The sequence below is a fragment of the Heloderma suspectum genome, chromosome 2 (genome assembly GCF_057233095.1).
Source record: "Heloderma suspectum isolate Gila_16-S chromosome 2, 16-S_ref, whole genome shotgun sequence".
Classification (NCBI taxonomy): domain Eukaryota; kingdom Metazoa; phylum Chordata; class Lepidosauria; order Squamata; family Helodermatidae; genus Heloderma; species Heloderma suspectum.
Window position 1 is genome coordinate 179,822,529 of NC_139459.1, and position 17,829 is coordinate 179,840,357.

At 47.0% G+C, this 17,829-nt stretch overlaps 1 protein-coding gene across 5 annotated transcripts in view; it reads right to left on the reverse strand.

Moving 5' to 3' along the window:
* Positions 1-350: 350 nt before the first annotated feature.
* The window catches only part of TESPA1 (thymocyte expressed, positive selection associated 1), a 37,664-nt gene continuing 20,185 nt past the window's right edge, over positions 351-17,829 (reverse strand). For all 5 annotated transcript variants that reach the window (XM_084836503.1, XM_084836507.1, XM_084836504.1 and 2 more), the window contains 5 exons: positions 16,830-16,883; positions 13,671-13,707; positions 8,851-8,949; positions 7,548-7,756; positions 351-5,910 (listed from right to left, as the gene is read on the reverse strand). In XM_084836503.1, coding sequence (XP_084692629.1) covers positions 5,144-5,910; positions 7,548-7,756; positions 8,851-8,949; positions 13,671-13,707; positions 16,830-16,883 — 1,166 coding nt within the window. In that variant the 3' untranslated portion in view covers positions 351-5,143. The remainder of the gene's footprint in view (positions 5,911-7,547; positions 7,757-8,850; positions 8,950-13,670; positions 13,708-16,829; positions 16,884-17,829) is intronic.

Consider the following 17,829-nt stretch of genomic DNA (forward strand, 5'->3'; position numbering starts at 1 on the left):
CATTGATTGCAATGGGTCTACTCCAAGTATAACTAAGTTTGGATCCATCCCTTTTTCTATACTGAAGGGATAGTATGGAGGTGGAGGAGGGGAAAAAACTTCATTGAGATCTAGTCACTTGACATTTGAACCTGTCTGAAATTTCACTCACTAGACAGAGTTCATTTCACTCATGAACAGCTAGAGATGGTTCAGATTAATCATGTGCTGTGCAATTGGCCAGATAAAGGGCTGTGCAACTGATCATTTCTAACTGACTAATTAATTACCAAAAGAGGTCTACAATTAGGCTCTCCCTTTTAAACACCAATTATCAATATTTGAACTGGTTATGAATTAAAAAAACAGGGTTTTTTTCCATCTGTAACAGTCATTTAATTTCATTTGTGTACATTTTTTTTGCAATAAACTGATTTGAGAGGGAGGGGGGGAGGGAGAGAGAGAGAGAGAGAGAGAGAGATGGTGAGAGATATGTTCCCACATTTAAAACAAGAACCCAAGCAGTGCAGAGTCCTTGTTCCTCATACAACTGAGCATGTTAACATGTGTTATTTGTTAAGTGCCAACATGGCACTACACAAGGTAAAAACTTTTATGACCAGCCCCACAAACAAGCTTCCAACCTGACCGACATAAAACGATAGACCAGGGAAGTGAAATTTAAAATGTCATTGTCAGGTTTACAAAACGGTTATATAAATTCCCCCTTCAGTTGGAAAAAGACACCTATGCTAGAAGTCACCAGCTATTTCTAGCATCACTTTTTTTTAGGTCTAAACTAGCAATTTCAGGAGAATAAAAAATCTTACCCCAAAAAGCTGTACAGCACAAGCCTATGTATGTCTACTCAGAAGTATGTACCACTGAGTTCAGTGAGGTTTACCCCCAGGTAATTGTGTATGGATTGCAGCCTTAGGCTTTAATGGGACTTACATATGAGTTGACATGTACAGGATCACACTGTTACACTGTGTGAATTTTCACCTTTTTCCCAATCCTGTTCAGTACTATTTTTTTTCTCTTGGCTGCTTTGTCTTCCTGTTCCCAAAACAGACTACAATACCATACACACCTATCTAGAAGTAAGCTCTATTGAGAAGACATGTATAGGATTGCATTATTAGCCACATAGATGATCCCACCCAATCAGGGACCACATAGAGGGTAGAACGCCATCACCACACTACCTCTCACAAAATGACATCACTAAAGGTCAATAAATAAAGTCATATGTAATCACATTTGGCTATGTGAAGACGTCATTGAGGCCAAATGAGGGCAACTGAGAGCGAAGGTAAGTCATACTAATTCACGTGTTCAAGGAGTGCCAAAAAATCACCCAAAGAAGAGGCATTTTTGATACTATCAAAAATCAAAATGATTACAAAAAAAAACCCGGTAAACCAATTTTCTATGCCCTGTGGACAGTATACTAAAGTATACCAAAGACATTCTTCAAAATTCCACATCCTTGAAAACTGTACGCCCCTGGACAGTCTCCCTGCTCAGCATGTCCCATTGCTTGAACATCTATACCGGGGTGGGCAACCCTCCAGATGTTGTTGGACTGCAATTCCCATTAGCCCCAGGCAGCCTGGCCAACGGTGAGGGCTGAATGGAAGTTGAGTCCAGCAACTTCTGGATGGACACGTATTCCCCACTCCTGTTCTACAGTGAAGATTTCTTCCTAACACTTAACATGTGAAAATGTGTCCCCTCTCTCCCGCTCCACCCCACAAAGACTGGAATGCTAGGAACTTTGTCTTCTGCTCTAGGTCCTGATGAGCCAGAATAGCTGTCTTAGTCAAGAGCTGCCACCCTCCGCCCTCTAGATCCCTGGAAAGAGAGTGCAGGAGCCTCAGTGATCTCACTCAATGCTGGTGGCGTTGTAGCTCAGAGGCTGAGCAGTGAGCACATGGCTTGTCTGCAGGAGGCCCACAGTTTGATCCCTCATATTGCCAGCTAAAAAGATCTCAGAAAGCAGGGCTTGGGAAAGACATCTGCCTAAGCTCTGGCGAGCCACTGCAAGTCAGAGGAGACAGAACTGGGCTAGATGGGGCCCTGACCACTCGCAATATAAGCCAGCTACTCATGTTCATATGAGAGGAATTATCAAAGTTCCCTACCACTCAAAAATGGGATGTAACCTCGACCTTTGGGGCATGCAACTAGGGCTGTGCACAACCCCCACCCAATTCGGAGGCCGATTCAGGGCTTCAGATTGGGTCCCGATCTGCCTCGGATCCTATCCAACCCGATTCGGACCCTGGATCTGAATCAAGATTCAGAAATCCAAATCATTTGGATTTTACATTTTCCCATTGACTTGCATTAGAAAACAGAAACGGCCATAACTTTAGTGTTTCTGATAAATACATGAAATTTGAAGGTGATGGAACCTGCCAAGTTTCAGACAGATAGGTCCAGTAGCTTGTGTGGTAGCCACAGGTAAAATTTGCTTTTTTTTCCCCAAGGAAATCTGTCAATGTAAAGAGCTCTATTTTTTTGTGTGCTTCTACAGAAGTGCATATAATTTGGGGACATGGCAGCCCCTATGGAGATGACTGAACGTGCCAAATTTCGGACAGGTCCAGTGGCTTTGGTGCTAGGCATGCATAAAATTTCCTTTTCTCAAAAACAAAAAGAAAAGGTTAAAAAAAATACCTGTCAGCCACTCAGGGGATTAGAGATCCTAATCAGAAGGTATTTGAGGGAACAATTAGGAGGTCATTATCCCTAATCTCTGCTGCAGGTTTTTTGAAGTACAAAATAACCCCTCTCCCCTAGTACTTTCCTTTTGTCTATCCTGAATCTGCCAGTATTCAGCTTCACCGGATGACATAAGGCGCTTCTCATTAAGGGAAGAAAAATTTAAACCTCTCTTTTGCTGCAGTACATATTATCTGGGAGTAAGTCCCACTGTACTCAGTGGAGCTTATTTATTGCACTGCTCCCTTTTCTCTACTCCATATAATTTTATAAACCTCCCCCCCTGCATTTGCCTTTTTTTCCCCTTAATTAAACAGCCCAAACATTAAAGCCTTTCCTTAGAGAGGAGTTGTTCCAGCCTCCCGACCATTTTGGCAGCCCCTTTCCCCATCTGTAAAAGGAAGGGTAAGATGAAGCAAACGTTTTATACAACTGCATATAGCCTCGCCTGATCATATTCTTCTTATGGCCATTTGATGTACACAAGAAAAAGCAAGTGACAGGCAAAGCATCCTGGAAAATCAGCAGAAGTGAGTAGGTGTAACTTCTTTGTTTTTGAATATAAGGATATGAACTTTGGGTGGTAGCCCCTTCAGAGGTAGGTGATGACCCTGCCAAGTTTCACAGGAAGGTCTGGTGGCTTTTGCCACAGATAAAAGTTTCCCAGTGTTTCTTTTAAAGGGGGGGGCATCTTACAGGGAGCTAAATCATAGCCTCCAGCAGTGCCAGCCAGCCACCACTCAGGCAGGCACGTTCAAGGCTGGCACAGTCCTATTGGCAGTGGAGAAACCATGCGGTGCGGCATGGGTGGCAGAAGCTGGCAGAGGAGGAGGGCAGCAGCAAAGAGGGCACCGTGCAGCACTGAGCATGGGGCAGGCTGGCGGAGAGGCGGAGAGAGGGGTGCCCATTCCAGGCTGGCACAGTTCCTCTGGTGGCGGAGGAACCATGCAGGACAGTCTCTGCCTGGGCTCCGGCCCCAAGAACAGGACACACTATCTGGACTGGGGGCAAGCCAGCCTAGCTCCTGGTGCTTTTGGTCCCACCAGCACCTTGCCCACGCCCACCTCTGCCCCTGCCAAGAGCAGCCACGGGTGGTGGTACCCCAAAGACACTTCATATTATGTCTATTGTGTAGTGTTTTGCCCCACAATATATACTGGACTGTGCATTAATGTACTGCTTTGGCCACACACTGTTCGCTTGTGCACAATAATGTGTATGATGCATTCACACAGCGCGCGCGCACAAGACCAAAAGAAAAGCAGATACAGGAAGGAAAACTACCTACACAAGCTGGGGAGGGGGGGGGAGTAACACTAGCCCTAACTATTCATCTAAAGCCTAAGAGAAGAGGAGAAGGGGGGGAGGTGTTTGTTATAAGGATATAAAAGAAGAATTGAAAAATAGGAAGGGAAGGGAAGGAATAGTAACTGAGAAGGGATGGGGGGTGGGAAGCCAAAGAACAAGCAGTAAATAAAGCCAGGGAACAAACTGAAGCCTAACAACTAAAAGGGAAAGCGCTTTTTTAATATATATTTTTGTTTTTTAAAAAAGAATCTAGCAAAAGGATTTAAGGGAAAGGGAAGACTAAGAAATGGAATTCAGCAGGGCTGGGTACTGGGAAGAACAAACAAGTAAAGCTGCACTAGCACAATCCAGCAAACACCCCGCGATAAAGAACTCTCTCCTCCTACACTTCTACCAACTCTCTCTCACCCTGGAAAATGAAAGCAGAATCTCCTGTTATATACAACCCCGCCTCCACCGCTGTGATTGGAGACTGCTGGGTTAAACGTTCAGCCCCATTCCTGACTAGAGATGTCACTTGCCAAGGTTCAGTTCCCTCCTCTCAACTCCTCCCCCCGCCCCGCTTCCTGATCTTAAACATTTGCCAGACAGGCTGTCTGGGTTTCAGAATCACCTGGATCGGTCCAAATCAATTTGAATCGATCTGACTCAGTTTGAACTGATTCAGACCGATCTGGATCGGATTCAGTCCGAATCACACTCCTTCGGTCCGGAATTTGGATCCGGAACTGAAGCTCTGCACAGCCCTACCTGCAACCCATTGTATCAATAACAACAGCAGTAATGCTTAGCATTTAAAAAGCTCTGCCAAGCAATCAAACAGCTTCACCTACATTATCTCAATAACAGTTACAAGGCAGGCCACTGTTATTTATCCTCATAGCCCAGATGTGGGGCTGAAGAGCAGACACATAGTGTCTTACCCCAGAGTTGGGTGCTGTTACACTCATGTCCTGCTTATGGGTTTCACACAGGCAGCTGGTTGGCCACTGGGTGAACAGAATGCTGCACCAGATGGACCCTTGGTTTGATCCAGCATTGCCCTTCTTATGTTCTTCTGATGGTGTTCACCGTTGAGGTGATGCTTGGTTCAGCTGACCAGCTCATTGCACACACTCTTAGCCAACTACACTCCACCAATGTTGCCTAAGTGTCCATACACTACAGCACGGGAGACTTTTTCTGTCGGCCACTCTCCATCCGATTCATCACTGCTTTCATCTGGAGATGAGACCACTGGTGGAGAACAACGTCCATAATAGTACAGTTCTTGATAGCCAAGACGGTCTGCCTCCTCCAGGCTTGCCTCAGCTGTGCATCGAGGAAGCCGGGGCCCCAGTCCTGGCAAGATATTATCAGTCTTTTCCCTGGAATGAGATGGGCCCTCACAACAGAAGCATGGAGAAGTCACAGGAGTCACCTCCACCACGGTGGACTTCGAAGAAGCACTTCCCATCCTGCTGTGGCAAAAGGGACCTCCAGTAGGCCCCATAGGAGCTTTCTCATCCTCATCCTCCTCTTCCTCCTCCTCTTCCTCCTCCTCTTGCATGTCCTCCATGACAAAGTGGAATCTGTCTTTGTGAGCCTTTTCCATCACTTCCCATACGATCCGTTCCAGGCGGCTCATGGGAGATTGCACGCTGGATGCCCATGGGCTCCCTCCTTTTCGAGGCGAGGTGTACAAGCACATCCTGGAAATGGCTCTTTGCAGGCGCTGGAGAGGAGTTACAGCCTGGGGTTCCGAGGGAACGTTCCAGGAATCGGGGATTTCTGGTGAGTCCCAGAAGAAGTGGGCAGGTGAAATCTTCTGCACAGGGGTCTTAGACACGTAAGAATAGAGGCAGAAGAAAGCATCAGCTGTTACGGCCAGAGTCTGCACTTGCTTGAACCGAGCTGGGGAGCAAAGGGTGAAAAGTGTCAGAGGTAAAAATAAACATACAAGAAGCCCTAGGGTCCAGATCCTCAGGATCTCATACCCTTGTAACAGGGAATGTGAACATAGCCAAACACTAGGTCTTGTTTCATTTTCCATGTCCCTTTTAACAGGCAATGTCTTCATTCTGCCACCAGGGGGCAGCAGAGCCTAGAACAAGCAACGAGGTGGTGGCAGCAATGGAGGCTGGTGACTCCAATGCTGGTGGGGCTACATATCCGCTCTGGGTGTCAGTCAGAACAATAAAGGAGCTATCCAAGGTGCTGACCCCTATCCCCCAAATGGGGTCAGTGGCTAGGATAGCTCCTTTAAAGTTCTGACTGGTTCTGACTGAAACCCAGAGCGAATTTACAGCCCCTCTGACATTGGCACCACCAGCCTCCACTGGATGGTGGGGAAGGATCAGCTGGATAGACAGCCCCACCCCAACTTGACATTGGTCAGGAGGAGGGTCTAGACCAGATGTGCTGAACCTCACTCATGGGCCAGATCCAGCCTGCTTGGAGCCCCAAACTGGTCCTCCAGGGTTCCCCAGATAGCCACACTTCCTTCCCCCTGGCCACTAATCTTTTGGTGGTTTCCTGGCTTTTGCATTTTTCCCCATTTGAAAAGGTTGAAATGCCTCTCCTGAGGCTCAGTGACTGGTAGCGGGAAGGTGGCTGCCAAGAGCCCCTCCGAATTCTGCTCTCGGACTGAAAGAGGTTCGACACCCCCAACCTGAAGGTAGACAGCTCTCCAGTGTCTCAGAGGGGGAAGAGAGAAGATGCCCATAGCACCTCTATTCTAAATGAGAAGAATTTTCCCAATGTCATCCTTGTTCCTCCCTTCTAGGAGGGAGGCAGGATTATATCAAGGGGCCAACTGTCTTCCTGACCCTTGCTGTCCCCATGGGCCAGAAGCCAAGTCTCTCCCTTCTAGGCTTGGCCCATGACCATCTTTCCTAACATTCTTCCTCACTCAGCTACTGCAGGCCTCCTCTGGCATCCTGTTCTTCTCTGCCTTCCTCTTGCCCAAGCTGAGGTATGTATGTATGTATGTATGTATTTTTATTAAATTTATAACCCACCTTTACTCCTCCTTAAGGAACCCGAGGCGGCGTACATAATCCTTCTCCGCCTCCCCATTTTATCTTCACAACAACAACCCTGTGAGGTAGGTTGGGCTGAGAGTCTGTGACTGGCCCAAAATCACCCAGTGAGCTTCATGGCCGAGTGGGGACTAGAACCTGGATCTCCTGACTCCCAGTCCAACACTTTAGCCACTACACCATGCTGGCTCTCTCTCTGGTTTTAGTTCAGTCCTGCCTGGGTGTTGTGGTCCAAAATATCTAGAGGACCCAGGCTGGGGGATCTAAACCAGTGCTGTTTACTCTGATTGGTTGTGGATCCTAAAGAGCTCAGGAACTGTGGTCTTTCCTATCATCTCCTACCTGAGGTCCTTTCAACTAAAGATGCCAGAGCTTGAACCCAGGACCTGCTGTATGCAAAGCATGTGCTCTGACTACTGAGCCATGGCCTCTCCCTCGAGTAAGAGGCATGCCTTGCTCTTTGAGATCCCCACTCCAGGACCGCCAGTCTTGAAAGTGTGCGACACCTACTTGCCAGCATCAGGCAAGGGTCCTCCGTCTCTATCCGTTGCACCTGGGATCTCAGGAAGAGCTGGAAATCAATGCCCTGAGCCTGGGATGGAACTGAGAAGAACCGAGCTGGGATCCATGACGCAGCCTGCTTCTCCTCTTGCATGAAGCCCAGGTTGCAGAGGATGGTCTCAGCATCAACTTCACAGAGGTCCAGCACCTCTGAGATACTAGGGAAAAGAGCAGAGGCCAGGCGGGGGCAGGAAACATCAATGCAGTGATGTCCCAACCAATCACTGCATTTGAATTTTAATCATTTATTGTTGTTGGTGGTGTTTCAGGTAATAGACACACAGAAAGACAGAGATATAGAGACACACAGACATATATGTCCACAAGCTCTTTTCCCAACTCCATTTGGGCATACCAGTATACCCTAATGTTTGCTGAGGGTGCAACCCTATACATGTCAACTCACAAGTAAATCCCATTGAGTTCAATGGCACTCACTCCCAGGTAAGTGGGTGTATAGGATTGCAGCCGCAGACTTCATTTCTGCATAACTTTGTCTCTGATTTTCCAGCTGCCCCCCACCCCACCCTAGTCAGATTCCCAACCCCCTCTTATGCTTATGCCACTGAGTTCTACTGACAACCAGAGAACACATACAAACTTCTTGACTGATTATTACATGCTTATCCTGCCCTTCCTTCAAAGAGCTACAGGAAGCATACATGGGATTCTCCCCTCCCCCAATTTTATCCTCACAACCAGAGCCAGCATCAAAGGTAGGCCTGGTTGGGCACCCGCCAAGGGCCCACATCCCAACAGGGGCCCACCGACAAGAGCCCCTGAAGGTGCTTCTCTTCCTCACCCTTGCAACCTGCTTGTTCATCTGCCTCTCACTCCAGCCCACACAGTGGTGGTGGTGAGAAGGAGGCGCAGGAGATGCCGCGGCCTGCTTGCTCCCTGGTTCCCTGCCTGTCAAGCAGGCAAGTGGGAGCAGTGATGAGGAGGAGAAGCAATAGCAGCTCGTGGCAATGGCAGAGAGAAGGCAGACTCTCTGAGGGAGCAGGCCCATTGAAGGTGTCTTGCCCAAGGGCCCTCGCAAACCTGGAACCTGCACTGCTCCTCACAACCCTATGAGGTAGGCTAGGCAGAGAGAGAGTGCTCAGCCTAAGGTCTTGCAGTAAGCTTCATGGTGGTGTCAGGACATGAACCCAGGTCTCCCTGCTTCAAGCCTGATGGTCGCCACTGGGGAACTGCTTAGATGGGTGGTCCTTCACTGCAGCCCAGGCCCTCCCCAAACATGCCTCACGCTGACCTCGAGCTGGTCTTGTTGGTGCTGCCTGAGATGGCACTGGAAGCCATGCTGTGGTCCAGATTGAGATGCTGGGAAGGCCAGAGGGATCCTTTGGGGGACCTGCAATGGAAGTGAAAACACAAGACAGTGAAGAGATGCCCTGGCTTATCTGCCCTGGAACAAAACAACCACTAAGGGCATATCTAGTACACCACAAAAACACTGTCGTTTCCTCTCCACAGAGAAACTTGGGAACTGTAGTATTGCAAGAGGGGTGAGGGGCTTCTAACACAGGAGGCCCAACACCCTTATCAAACGACATCTCCCAGGGCTCCTTGGGGGAGACATGACAGCTGATCGGTGGTATATGGAGCATTGGATGGCACTATGTCCTCTTTTACAGAGGACGGCCCTCTGTTTGAAGGGCTGCCAGAGAACCAGGCTTTATTTGAAGACTTCCTATATTTGAGGGGCTGCCCTGTCCAATTCTGGTTCAAAGTTCAAGGACCCGTCAGAACAGCTGCCCATCGCCAGTGACCACCTGAACAGCAGACTGAGCAGGCAGGCACACAGGTCACCACGTCGGTCTTCCACAGTATGGTGGGATGTACTGTATTTCTATCGAAAATGATTAGAATGATGTCTAAATTTGCATCTATACATATACATGGCCGTATGCAGATTTTATGCAAATCAGTATACTCCTTTGTCCTCTTTTTTGATGATTCATAAGTGATCACCCTACCTGAACAGGACTGGCCTTAAGCTTTCCCACCTCATTCCCTCCCTCCCTCCCTCCCTCCCTCCCTCTCTCCCTCTCCCTCTCCCTCTCCCTCTCCCTCTCACACACACACACACACACACACACACAGAGGCAGGGGGACTGAGTTTGCACAAACACAGAGGGAAAATAAGCCACCGTGGGTTTCAGGATGGTTTGTAAACCACCCCAGCCATCCACCCTCGTCGGGTTCGGATATCACAACAACTCGCACCCAGCAAAGATAATTCTGCTAATTAGGTGGCTCATGACAGGCATGTGCAGGGACGGAAAAGACGCCACTGTGGCTTATCTTCCCCCTGTAACCATGTGAACCTGCCCACAGAGAAAGAGGGCAAGTTCACACATCAAGCTAATCCACCCTGAGATAAGCCACGGTGGCTGGTTTGTCAGTTACTCCTGCCAAATGATCGCCTGCTCACCATGGCTTGTTATCCCCTCAGTACCTCTCAGTCCTCCCAGCGCCTGCCAACACGTATCGCAGGGACCTTGGTGGCAAAACCCTGACTTCCTCTTTCCCTACATCAGCACCCTTTCTGAAATTGGTCCGCTGGAGTTGCCGGCTCATGAGGGAAACTCCCCCACACACACATCAGATTGCCAAAGGGAATTAGGTTTCTGAGGCCTTATGATTGCATGAACGCATTCACAAACTTTTTTAAAAAAAAGTGTCTTGGGCAAGTGCATAGGACCACAAGGCCACCTGTCCGCTGTTGAGCCCAGCATAGCCATATCCCCCTCTTGTCAGTGCTCTACCTTTCTGAGCAAAACTCTCCCTCCACACACACCCGCATCACATCGCAAAAAGGAAATAACTTTCTGAGCCCTTACGAACATGGGCAGGAGGGTGCTGTTGCGCTCATACCCTGCTTGTGGGTTCCCAGTCGACAGCTGGTTGGCCACCGTGTTTACAGAAAGCTGCACTAGATCGACCCTTGATCTGATCCAGCATGGGTATTCGCATGGGAACATGTGCATAATTCCTTTCTCTTTTCTTTTTTGGGGACTTGCGCAAGTGTGCAAGACCACCTGTCTACTATTTAGCCAGGCATACTGCTGTCTCCTTCTTGTAAACATCCTTGGCAATTTCACCCTCCACCTTGGAGCTCCCCTTGTTAGAAACCATCTTTAAAGAAAAAAAAAAAAGGCTGCTTCAGGTTTTACTGAAGTAGTAACACCACCACCAAGCTAGTTTTCCCCTGCAGCTGCAAGCAGCTTTAGGCTCCCCCTCGTCAGATGTACATAAGAGTTACAGAGCAGTGAGCAGGATCGCTAAACGTATGCAAAATTCAAGGCAGAGCAGGGACTGAGTGGATAAAGTTATGCAAATTTCAAGGCAGACAAGAGAGGCAAATTTGCATAAAAATATGCAGATTTCATGGCAGAGCAGTAAAACAGAGGGGGAAATTGCACAAATTGCAAGGCAGAGCAGGAAAATGGAGGGGGAAATTGCACAAATTTCAAGGCAGAGCAGTGAAACAGACGGGGAAAGTATTCAAAATTCCTAGCAGCAGACATTCATACCTGCACACTTGCACAGAACTGGGAAAAATGTGAAGGTGTTTGGGACACTCTCCAGTGTCCCTTCTACAAGATTTCTATTGGGGGAAAAATCCATGCTGAGCTGTTCTGAGAAGGGATGAGGGAGGATGGTGGTGACACTACTGAGATTGCGAGGAGAGGCATGGGTTTTCACTGCTCTTGCTGAGCGGCTCTCTAGCCATTCTTGACAACCCACAATAACAACCTGCCATGGCTTAGCGTGGCATACAAACCAGGTCAGAGAGAAAGAGAGTTCTCTGGGTGTTCTGGTAGTGTGAAACTAAGGCTCCAGTTACACATTCAGCAGAATCCTGTGGGAATGACGTAGTAAACTCCTGATGTGATGGAACGGATCATACCACTGCAAATTGCAGGTGGGAGTATCACATTTGTGAACACTCCCTTACAAAAGCTCTATGCAAGAAAAGTAGCACAGCAGAGAGGGTGCTGGGCTAGAACATTGCTCCTTGGTATGCTTCTTCTGACAAGGACATTTAAAAAAAAACATGGGAAAGTGAAGCATTCAAAAATAGGAGCATGCAGAAATAAACTCCAGCATTTATATCTGTGTCCACTGATCAAGAAAATAAAAAAGGATATCAAATGATGGTCTCGGGTACATCTCACAGTTTCGGGTAGGGTCAGTGCTGTAAAAAAAATGGTAGCAATGCTAAAATTAAATGATTATTTTCCAAACACTTCCCGTCATAATCGACTTGAATGATCTGGCACAGTGGAAAAAAATATTTGTAAATTGTATTCACTAAGGGAAAAGGCCAAGGCTTGCAACAGCAACAAAAAGAGGTCAAACGGGGGTACCAATTTGCATAACATTTGCATATGCTAATTTCTATGTATAGCTGCAAATTTAGAAATAATAACTATAATTTAAATAGAAATACAATAAATCTCACCATAGAGAGGAAGCACCAGTGTGCCCTGCTCAGCCTGCTGTCCAAGTGCTGTTGAAGGGCAATGTCAAGACCCAGCTCTTCCTTCTGATGGTTCTTTGACTTTAAACCAGATTGGGCAGACCATCCAATAGAGGACACCTTCAAATAGACATCTGTCCTCTGACAGTTCTCCAAAATGGAGGGCTGTCCTCTGTAAAGCAGGACACCTGGCCACCTTAAGAAGGAGGGAGCTGTAGGCTTCATGTCCTGCTTTGTGGGGTACCCACAGCATCCGATCAATCACTGTGGGGAACGGCATGTTAGACTAGATGAACCCTCAGTCAGACCTCAACTTAATATAAAGGCCTCAGGTAATGGGTGAGCCTGAGCAGAGTTACACGGGCTTAAGGCCATGGACTTCAATGGCCTTAAGTGGTTATAGCTCTCTGTTGGGTTGGGGCCATTATAGTTAGAGCTGAAACTGATGGGGGAAAGGGGACCATTTCAAAAATTCTATGTGATTGCTATTCTCCTAATCTGTTTTTTCCTCCTTTGTTTTTTTGTACTCCGTATTCTCAGTTTCAGGGTGAAGTTGGATGCATGGGTTTTTGGAAAGACAAGCGATAAAAAATAATTCAGCATGCAAATACTTGATGTTATTACCTTACATTTCAGAACTAAGATAAATGGTTCAGGCTGCAATCCTATACACCAGGGGTCTCCAACCGTTTTGGATGTATGGGCACATATGGGAATTTGAGAAACTGCTGTGGGCACATCATAAAATGGCTCCCATGGAGGATGTGGCTAATCATGTAATGGCTGCTATGGGGGCCTGGCTAGTCAAAAGTGAGCTAAAGAGGGAGGGGAAGAGAAACAGTGAAGCTAGAGGCTGTGAGGGCAGGGGAAAGAGCAAGGTAAAGGGGTAGGGATAGAAAGAGCAAGACTAGAGGCTGGGAGGGGGGAGAAACAGCAACGTAAAGAGGTGGAGAGAAATAAGAGAGCTAGAAGCTGGGAAGGAGGGGGAAATAGGAACACAAAGGGGTAGAGGGGGGAGAAAGAGCGAGGCTAGAGGCTGGGAGGGGGAGAAACAGGGTAAAGAGGTGGGAGAGAAATAGCAAAGCTGGAGGCTGGGAGGGAGAGAGGGGAAAACAGCAAGGCAAGGGAGCAGAGTGGAGAGAAAGAGTAAGGCTAGAGAGAGAAGACTACCATAACATTTTCCAAAACATTTTTAAAGAATGTTTTTGAAGGGGGCAGGGAGTGGAGAGCTTTGCAGGGTGCTGTTGGAGGTCCCCACAGGTTTTGCATTGGGGACTCCTGTGATACACTTACTTGAGAGTTGGCCCCATTTAAGGCAATGGAATTTACTTCTGGGCAAACATGCCTAGGATGGGACTATTAGAGAGTTGTTGCTTTTAAAAGAGTGTTATTTATTTCTGTAGACTTAAGGGTTGTTATTTTGTAAGCATGCCTGAAAAACTAATTTCACAAGAAAATTAGAAAGTCAATTTCTAAAATAAATAAAATAAAATTTAAATCCTGAAATATTGCTGAATTTCAGATTTATACAAAATGTTCACTCCGGCAACAAAAATTAACAAAAAGCATTCATGCCTGTTTCTCACCTGGACTCGGCTCTGTCTTTGTCCAGTAGCAACATTGCTGGAAGGAGGAGAAAGGGGCTCTCATGAGCAAAACGTACACTGGATCCCTCTGTAGCTAGAAGTCAGGCAAGGACCCTGCACTAAGCAAGTCCGTCAACTCCCATTTTCAGTGGGAAAGATCTAGTATTAAGGCTGGTCTCCCAGCCTCCCACTTTGAACTCTGAGCTCCTGACTTTGTCCTAGATACTTTTACCTTCACTAAGGGCACAATCCTATTTATGTTTAGGCAGAGAAAAGGCCTACAACTCCCAGCATTCCCCAGACAGCCTTGGTTCCCCAGCCAGCCATTCCCTTGCTGACTGGGGAATGCTGGCAGTTGTAGGCCTTTTCTCTGTTTAAACATAAATAGGATTGCACCCTAAATTTTGTTAAACTGTCCAACAGCTGAACTCCAAAGATCAAAGCTTAGTTTGAGGAGAAATTACAATCTCAACTCCTTTACAAGGCTTTGAGAATGTTGAATAGACAAGCTGGAGAGAGTTCAGAGGAGGGCAACAAAGATGATCAGGGGACTGGAAACAAAGCCCAGTGAAGAGAGACTGAAAGAACTGGGCATGTTTAGCCTTGAGAAGAGAAGATTGAGGAGAGATATGATAGTGCTCTTCAGGTACTTGAAAGGTTGTCACAGAGAGGAAGGCCAGGATCTCTTCTTGAACATCCCAGAGTACAGGACACAGAATAATGGGCTCAAGTGACAGGAAGCCAGATTCCGGCTGAACATCAGGAAAAACTTCCTGACTGTTAGAGCAATACGACAATGGAACCAAATCCCTAGGGAGGTGGTGGGCTCTCCCATGCTGGAGGCATTCAATACGAGGCTGGACAGCCATCTGTCAGGGATGCTCTGACTTGGATTCCTGCATTGAGCAGGGGGTTGGACTCGATAGTCTTGTAGGCCCCTTCCAACCCTACTATTCTATGATTCTATGAACAGTTAGATCAAAGCAGAGCTCCTTCCCAGCCCTCCTTGGTGTTTTTTGCAAATTAAGGTAAGTTTTGCTAAACCTGAGCTGATGTGCATTGCAGACAGTTAATTTCAACCCCAACAAGGGGTTGCTTTGCCAAGATAAATGTTGCCAAATACAAGTCCCTAGATATATTAGATCTAACACCTTGCTGCCTGACTGGCCTCAGCTAATTTGAAAGCTAGCTAAGCAAGACATTCTTAGGTGTAAATAATAAAGATGGCTGTTGTCACCATAAAGGCTAGACACTTCCTTTTAAATCAGTGGCAAGCATTTTCAGGATGCTAAATTCTTTATCCAGTACAAAAATCCACACTTGCATACTGTGATCACAGAACTACAAATTATGCATCACTTTGCCTTCAACTAGTAGTTACCAAATTTTGTGGTGAGGTTTGCTAGTGTGCCATAAGAAGTAAATTAATGTAATACTTAAAGTCTCCCATGAGCCCCAAATAATACCCACCCATAGAAGGAGGCTGCTTGCTTATAAGGCAGCTCCCTAGGTTCTTAGTTCTTTATCTAACATACTCTACAACAAGGGGTAGGCATTCTGGTGGAAGATAGGAAGCTGCCCTATTCTGAGTCAGACCCTTGGTCCATCTAGCCCAGTACTGTCGACACTGACTGGCAGCAGCTCTCCAGGGACTCAGGCAGGAGTTTTTACAGCCCTAGCTGGAGATGCCGGGGATCGAACCTGGGACCTTCTGCATGCAAAGCGAGTGCTCTACCACTGAGCCACAGCCCCTCCCATGGTGCCTTCCCGATGTTTTGGTCTACAACTCCCACCAGCTGTATAGAAAAAGGTCAGGGATAATTTGTAGCCCAAGACATCTGGAGGGCACAAGGTTGCCTACCCCTGCTCTACCAATAACCCATTAAAAAGTATGACTTTTTACTGGAACATAGGAAGCTGCCTTATACTGTGTCAGAACATGGGACCATCTAGGCCATTGTAAACACTGCCTGGCAGCTGCTCTCCAAGGCTTCAGACAGGGGCCTTTCCCAGTCCTACTTGGAGATGCTGGGGATTGAACCTGGGACTTTCTGCATGAAAGGCAGCCACTCTGCCCCCGAGCTACAGCCCTTCAGTTAAGCTTGAGAAGTTCGGGAGACTTTGTTATCATCAGTGCAGCATGGAAAAGGCCAGCGCGGATGCCACTCCTGCGGCCCTGTGGCTGATGATACTGTGAACATCGCCTCTGAAACTGTATCTTCCTCAAGGACAGATCTTCCAGGCTGGTTGTATGTGAAAAGCAGAGAGTCAGCGTGGTGTAATGGCGAGAGTGTTGGACTGGGACACGGGAAATCCAGGTTCTAGTCCCCACTCAGCCATGGAAGCTCACTGGGTGACTTTGGGCCAGTCACAGACTCTCAGCCCAACCCACCTCACGGGGTTGTTGTTTTGAGGCTAAAATGGAGAGGAGGAGAATGTAGGCCTCCTTGGGTTCCTCAAAGAGGGGGAAAGGCAGGATATAAATGTAATAACTAAATAAAGTAGGCGCAATTGACTTCTGCATCTGGTTGCAACTAAGGGTGGACGAATCTCAATTTTGGTTTCTCTCAGTTCCTTATTTGCCTAATCTTAAAGTTGGCTCATCTCGAACTTTTAGAATTTCTCCAGCCCAAACTTCGGTGCATCCCAAACTTTGTAAAAAATGTTAATAAAATGCTTCCATGAAAATTCATAACATTTCTCCTAATACACGGGTTTTTGTATGCATTTTGACTAATATACACATTTGTTTGCATGCAAATTTCCTAATATACTGCATTTTTTAACATTACTTACCCTAATAAAAGCATCTTTGTACACATTGCATAATCTGGAGAAGTGTGAATTTCAAAGGATAACTGGGTTTTGGTTCACGCAGGGCTTCAAAAATATGAAGTTAGGTAATTTCTGCCCCATCCCTAGTTGCAGCATGGCAAATCCAAGGACCCTATTGAGCTGAGATACAACAACATCTTCCTCCAAACTGATTTATTCCTAATGCCGCTTATCTGCCACTCACCGAATGCCGTGATGCAAGCACAATGCTGTTGTGAAACCCTCAGGACCACACCCCTGTCACTAGCCTTCCTGCCACTGACATACCATCCATGGCCATTTAGGAGGAAGGCCTGTTTGCTTGCAACAGCTCTCACCCCTTACCTTCTGCTCCCAGGCTAAGGTCATCTTCAAAGCTGGTTCTGTTGCTGCAGGATCCTACAAAATAACACAAAGCACAACCAGTCCACAGTCACCAGAGGAATAAAGCCAGGCATCCAGAAGCTGAAGCGGGACTGACTCAAGGTCAAGAGGCTGAGTGGTTTTCTCTATGAAGCTTTATGAGGGGTGTGCCACAACACCGCTCTTCATGGATAGCCTGTGTGTGCGTTACAATTCTGCAGAACCACAGAAAAGCCACAGAATGTGGTACTGACTGCAGAATTCAGCTTCCGGAGATTCTTAGTCTTCTTTTCTTTTTTTAAAAAGTCAAGTTTCTAGCTCTTATGTTTTAATAAGCTTGCACATTTTCGGCCAACGCCTGCCAAAATCTCAGAGGAAAAATTTACACACGTTGTAGCACTCCACTTTTTGTGTCACAGAATGTGGATTATATTGGTGAAAATAGTTATTTGTATTTTTAAGTGCAGAGTACACACAACCTTGCTAAGGGAGTGTGTGTACATACACATATACATACATATACGTATACATACCCATCCTGAATGTTGATGAAGGAGCCCTCCCCCCACAACCATCTATAATAGCTTTGAACTGTGGGCAATATTGGAAGATGCGGCAAGAGTTTAGCTCTGGGCTGGCTACTTGGATCCAGCTGTGGGAGGTTGCAGTCTTGAGCATGAGTGGGGAAGGGGCTCTTTAATCCTCTCCCTTCCTGCCATTTGTCCACTCAGATTTCACCTGCAAGTGTCTTTCCCATCTGGGGCCTGGGCAGGGAATACAGGGACCTGTATCTTTCCTCCTGTGGGCAGAAAAGCAGCTGGAGGGGTGATTTTGAATGGGAGAACATCCCAAGCAGAAAGGGTTGTGCATCCTTCCCCATTCCCCATGCTGCACAAGATTGGTGCCTCCAGTGGCTACTTTCCAATTAAAAAAAAGCCTAGGGAATGACACACAACTGAGCCTCATGTATAGTTTGAGCTGA